Source organism: Pelmatolapia mariae, linkage group LG23 (genome assembly GCF_036321145.2).
Source record: "Pelmatolapia mariae isolate MD_Pm_ZW linkage group LG23, Pm_UMD_F_2, whole genome shotgun sequence".
Taxonomy (NCBI): Eukaryota; Metazoa; Chordata; class Actinopteri; order Cichliformes; family Cichlidae; genus Pelmatolapia; species Pelmatolapia mariae.
Window position 1 is genome coordinate 38,100,975 of NC_086246.1, and position 6,526 is coordinate 38,107,500.

Genomic DNA, 6,526 nt, shown 5'->3' on the forward strand with positions numbered 1-6,526 from the left:
ATGACCTCTGCTTATTGTAGTGTGTTACCATCCATCCATTCTCTTCCACTTATCCTTTTCAGGGTCCCGGGGGGTCTGGAGCCTATCCCAGCTGTCTTAGGGCTAGAGGCAGGGTATACCCAGGACAGGTAACACATAGACACAGACAACCATTCGCACTCACACCTATGGGCAATTTAGAGTTTCCAATTAACCTATCCCCACTAACTGCATGTCTTTGGACTGTGGGAGGAAGTCAGAGTACCCAGAGAGAACCCATGCAAACTCCACACAGAAAGACCCCGGCCTGATGGTGGAATTAAACTCAGGATCTTCTTGCTAACCACCGTGCCACCATGCTGTCCTTATTACCATTTGATTCTCATTTCATTCAGATTTTCCTTATCTGGGTAATGTTTTTATTTATTTGTTTGTTACGAACACTTTTTTCCATGGGTCCACACCTGCCTCTGCTAAAGCTTCCCTGACTCTATCCGACTGCTTTTAGGTCCAAAATCTCAGCGATGATAAAGCATGAAAAACCTTCATCATCTCCGCTGTAGCATTGCATGTATAGAATGTAATCTGATGAGTGCAAGATGCTTTATCAGTTTCATCCTTTCATATAAATACGCACATTGAGTGAATACATTTTTAGCTACATCGACGTGGTGAAAGAGACGATGGCTTAATCTTGCTTGATGGAACAACAACTGCACGTTCAACTGCTCCTCCTTTGATTATATACATCTATATCCGGCTCATGTAGCAGTCCACTTGTTTGTTAAATCTATCGTGGGGGTCTCTGTGGCAGTAACATCTGGCTCACATCTGTTCAACAAGGATTTAGCTCTGTTTAAGTTGCCCGTTCAGCAAGGCCATACTCTAAGTCACAATAAGCTGTCACCAACATCACATGTCCACAGCATCAAACCACACTCCATGCTTAAAGAATGTGTTATTCCTTCTGTCCCTTTATGCACACATTTTAAATGCCAGACTAAAAAAAAGGTGACATTTTCTTGATGAAGTGGGCCAGTGGCACTCCCTGCAACCTGTAGGTCAAGCTAACCCATCATATGAAAGCCATTAGCTTTGTTTAAGGACAACATGGGATCACCGATTTGTGATTTGATTTTGTGGCGCTGTATACTATTGATAGCAGCATAAACACGACAAGTAGACTTCTCCCTTGGTGCAATGGATAACGCATCTGACCACTGATCAGAAGATCCTAGGTGCACTCCTGGGGCCTGCTCAGCACTTTGAACACTTTCCCCTGGGTTAATCAAGGATTCTGGTTATACAGCATCAATGTATGCCAAGACGTTATATTGGAAGGGCCTTACAAACCCAATAATTCTTCATGACTAAACTCTTAATAACAGCGAGGAGGAAATGCATTTTTAAACAGAGGAAACGTTCAGTAGAAGGAACTGAGACAAACGGAATTTGAGCTGCATGAAAGTCAGGTACATTTGTGTTTCCATCACTAACCTTCTCACATTTCTACAGGTTACATCAAAGCTTTTTCTCTAATATTGACTATCACAGTCTTTTAAAGCCTGAAACATGAAATAATTCCAAGAACATTCTTGATTTTTAAAAGAAATAAAATGTTTATTGACCCTTCTGACGAAATAAAATAATATTAATGTATCAAATGCGATACACTTGGCTTTAAAGGGCTAGACACTGTTTTGCACATACCAACCTCTGTATATTTTATATATCTTATTTTATTGTTTACTTTATTTCATTTGTAAAACATGCATATACATACTATATACACACTCAAACACACACACGTAGAAAAACATATTTAGTATACACATTCAGTAATGTATATACCTTTACATATTGTACATATATTTATTACTTTTTAGATTAGCCATTTTTATATTTTGCTTGTTTTACATTATTGTATTTTGCACAACTCTGTTGCTTGTGAAGCTCGCACACAAGAATTTCACTCACATGTACTGTACCAGTGTACCTGCACATGTGATGTGACAATAAAAGTGATTTGATTTGATTTGATTTTGATTTGATTTGATAAAGATAGATTTGCATGCTTTCTGCAACTGAATGCTATTTCCAAGCTGCAAACTTGTATTCATGGTTATTATAACAGAACATGAATGCAGGCTACACTTTAAAGCCTTTTGTTTGTAAGCTCTTCTTATTTGGTGTGGCACAGTTCATGGTGGACAAACATCAGAAGTGGAAACTATTAAAAGTAAAAGAAACTTACTGTGCCAAGTAAAAAATAAACATTCTTTTCATTATGCATACTGTATAAGACATGTCTCCAAAACTGCTTAGTCAGCAGGGCTAGGACACATTCACTGTACCTTATGTTCGGGCATATACTGCAGCTACTTTATCATCATACAAAATATCTATAGCCCGTGCTTATAGCTCTCTGGTATAAGTTGATACATGAAATGCTGAATGTGCATTTTGATTAGGAGATTCATGTGTGAATCTAACTTTCCTCTGCAGCAACACAAAAGACTGTAACATCAGAGCATTAAAAGTGGTTGTGATTTTGTTTTTTACTTATCTTTCCTTCACCTTTAAAAAAATTCAGTCACTGCACAACCTTCAGGGTCAGGTGGAGGCATTGTGTTGAGCTAGATAGAGTATGAAATCACCAAAAAGCTTTTAGAAGAAATATTATAGAAGTGAAGTGTAATATAAAAAATCATTAGTTAAATTTGATTCACAGGTTTTAAATTTCATGTGCTTAACAAAAGCCTTTTAATATAATAATACAGCATTTTATATTACAGTTGCAAGGTGCCAGACAAAGGACAAAAACACATTTGTCAGAAAAGTGATAAAAAAATGAAGATAACAAAGCTAACATTGTTAAATGGAGATCAGAGAGGATAACAGCCAGCGCCCATAAACAGGACAGTAAAAAAGAGTTTAAAGAAGTCATTTGAAAGTTAAAGCAAATTATTCAGCCTCATCTTTTTCAGCATTGTATTTCAAAGTCATCTTCACATCACCAGGAACATGAATCGCTGAGGCTTTGCAGGATGCTGAACTGTTGGATTGATTAAAGGATTTGTATGGAAGATATTCTGAGGGGTTTTTTTCTCCCCACAATGCTTATTTTTACATCTTTGCAAATTCTGACATTTTCTGTGTGACCTTTGATTTAGTCAGCACAATATCCTGCTCCCTTGCTAATCAATGCACATCAGTGCCTTACTGCAAACTTTAATTTAGAGCTTGGACGGATGCTCACACACTGCAGTCATGTATGCAGAGAAGGAAATGACTTAAAAAAAAAAAGAAGAAAACAACACATTAAAATACTGATATCACAGGTATCCTGCAGGCGTGGAGTCTCTGCACTGATGCATAGTTCGTGAAAGAAGCACCATGAAAGGTAAGCAGAAAACGTCTGATAGTATAAACTGTCTAAACTGTGTACAGAAACAAAGGTTACGCTGCCTCTGACAGAACAAGGAAGAAATTGTTTGATTTGAAAACAGATTTAATTTGTTATCAAATAATTTGAAAACTTTGCTGTTTCACAACAAAGTCACACTTTCAAACAATGCTATAGAAATCAGCGCTTTCTTGTCAGTCATCTCACCACCAGCATCTGTATGTGTGCACTTCACTGAAAGCAAAGGCCAGCATTCAAAGAAACTTTTAAAGTTGAGCTAAAACTCTAAAAACAGATAACACAGTCCTGCTTTACTTCCTGTGAGTGAAATATTGAACTTTTCGCTGAGTGACAATGAACCGAGAGTTGCTGTAAAGTTACTTTACAAAGGGAAACAATCTGTTTAATAACCAACTAATAGATTGATGGAAATCACATAGATGCTGTCTTATTACTTTGCCAAGTTTCGCAGGTTTAAACGTAGAAAAAAATAGTGAAAACTCTTAGGCATTATTAAACTATCATTATTTTTTCTACACTGGAATGTGGGCTATATTGTATTTGTATAGCACTTTTCAAATTAATTAATATCTCTTGTGGATGTTCACACTGAAAGTCAATTTATGCCAAAGGTAATACAAATTAGCATGTCCTTAATCACTTCCTTTGGGTCTACTGAGCCTGTATGTTTGTAGTAGGCATCACATTAGTGACCAGTTAAAGCAGCAGGATAATGAGGACGATTTATGTTCTAGCCTTGTTTGCATGGAACAGTCCTAATTAGAGCAGCACATGCACTGTGTTTTAGAGTGTGCAGATCTACTTTTAACCAGCAGAGGGTGACAGCAGCACTGCAGACGGGCTTCACTAGGGTCTGTTAAAGCGCACATCCAACCAGGCCCGTGCATGTGAGTCCTGTGAGGCTGCTGTGGCTGGCACTCACTGCTCATCGTGCTTTACAGTGCTGGCACACAGGGATTATTTATCTTTGTGTTCTTGCTGGACAACTCCTCCTCTATTGTCCAGCCATTCATTTGAAATCAATGCCACCAAGGACCAATCAGAGTGTTCTTTGAAGGAAAATTATGATTGCTCCTGAAGAGGGGCAATCATAAAACTGACAGAAAACACCTTTACCTACAGCATGGGGTTGCTTGTTTTATGTCTTGTCATTGGCAGGGCTTCATGCCCTTGGTTTTTTATTTTTTATTTTTTAAAGGTACACTTCAGTACTTTCTCTACTCCCCAGTTTCACCCTGGTGATGTCATCCGTTTTGTCATCAGGGTTATTCTGACAGAAACTCAAAACAGGCATGTTTTGGAGGTGTGAGCATAGGAGGCAGCTGCATTATGGGAAACAAAGCCTGACTAAGCAGCAATCTCTGGGGTTAAAAAAAATTAAATCATCACAGAGGTGGAAAAAAACTGCAGTTCCTCTAATGTCCACTTGAGGCTCCAGCAGTGAGTCACTCCCCATAGACTCTCCTGTTAAATTGCCCAACTTTACAGGAGAAATAAACATGTCTACAGCCTACTACAAAAAATGTTTTGGTCTCTATAGTCAATGTCCCCCTTCTTGACAATTGCACAGGGGGTGCATGTAATAAAAATTCACCCTCTGTGGCTGCTTTGATTGGCACGTGGATACCAAAAGAGGCATCTACTTATTCACGTCCTAGAAATGGATCTCTTGAGTGGTGTCAGATCCTCTTGGAGCATTACTTCTGCAGTTATGTGACCAATAATATGGATGCTGTGCAGTTAATTGTACTAAAAGGGCATCCAAGAAGTCTGAGCACCAATTTGGGTGAGTGAAATTCTAGGACTGTATAAGTATGTTGTGTCTGCTTGCTTGTGATTCACCCCTACAGTTTAGCCTATCTGAGGATTAGCCTTCAAATAATCAAACTCCAGCTTTGATACAGTCTATGTACTTGACCCATACTAGAAAAATAAATTTAATGTTTGAGCCTTTTTTTGCATCTTTGGAGTCCTTTATCGAAGCACAACATTCAGTGGAGCACCACCTTATGCATTCAGCCTTAAATAAATCACATCCTCACAGGAAGAAGACAGGGGCTGTACACACAGCATGACAAGGGCTCTCAATTACAATCACAAACACGGCCACAAAGGCGGCTTCATTCCCTAAGAGGCTGCATGACAATTAGCAGCGTTTGGTAGCTTTAAAAGGGCTCTTGCTGCACTTTGATATACAAGCTTTCAAATGAATAACAAAGAGGCTGCCTCACAGGTGCATCATTAAAACATATGCAACAATTAGTCGATCAATAAAAGCAAATCAGTAGACAAATGAGAACAGCTGTTATCTGATAATCGATATCTAGCTTATAATAAATATTAAATAAATATAAATAAATATAAATTCTATTTTTATATATAGAAGTTTTTGGTCGCACATAAGTGCCAATAAGATGACATCACCCGTATCACTTTTACTGTTCTGTCAGAGTTTTTGGTACCAGTTAAAATTTAAAAAATCCACTAAAATAAGAAACTTTAGTTCCTGCCATAAAAATAATCATATCTATGCACACAGACACTCCTGCCTTGCATACAAATGATCTATACATTTGCGTTCTTTTGGCACTTTGTACGGATAATTAGAAAGAAAGAAAAACACCACTAAAGAGAACAGGTGTAACAGCTCTAATAAGATCTGTAAAGTAGCCCCTACGGTGGAGTGACGCAGGTTTGGCCACGGAGGAGTTTTTGGTGGACCAGGGGCTTTCAGGGGGACGCATTCAGAGTGTGCGCACCTGCGTAAAACACAAGCAGCGTCCGCTATCCAGGAATTGCAACCCTGTACAGGTGAGACCAACTGCTCCTCCGTCTATACGAGGAGGCACTCCCACGAGGACGGATCTATTTCACAACAATGAATTACATTTCTGCTGGATTACAAACTACGAAGGGCTGCTCTTACGTTTTCTCCCCTGAGCAGCAGTGACCGTCGCGTCCAGACACCGACACCTTACGCACCGTCCTCTCACACATCTCTACTTGTTGTCCTCCTGCGACAAACATGACACCCCCGCTACTGGCTTATATCCTACTTCTTTCAGCCCTTCATACCTGGTAAGTGGCGCCCTTTAGTCGCGTGATGCGTTTTGGTGATGC

At 39.1% G+C, this 6,526-nt stretch overlaps 1 protein-coding gene across 2 annotated transcripts in view; it reads left to right on the top strand.

The window, feature by feature from the left end:
* Positions 1 to 6,320: 6,320 nt before the first annotated feature.
* LOC134620278 (gamma-aminobutyric acid receptor subunit gamma-3) overlaps positions 6,321 to 6,526 on the top strand; it is a 72,455-nt gene continuing 72,249 nt past the window's right edge. For both annotated transcript variants that reach the window (XM_063466350.1, XM_063466351.1), the window contains exon 1: positions 6,321 to 6,484. In XM_063466350.1, coding sequence (XP_063322420.1) covers positions 6,432 to 6,484 — 53 coding nt within the window. In that variant the 5' untranslated portion in view covers positions 6,321 to 6,431. The remainder of the gene's footprint in view (positions 6,485 to 6,526) is intronic.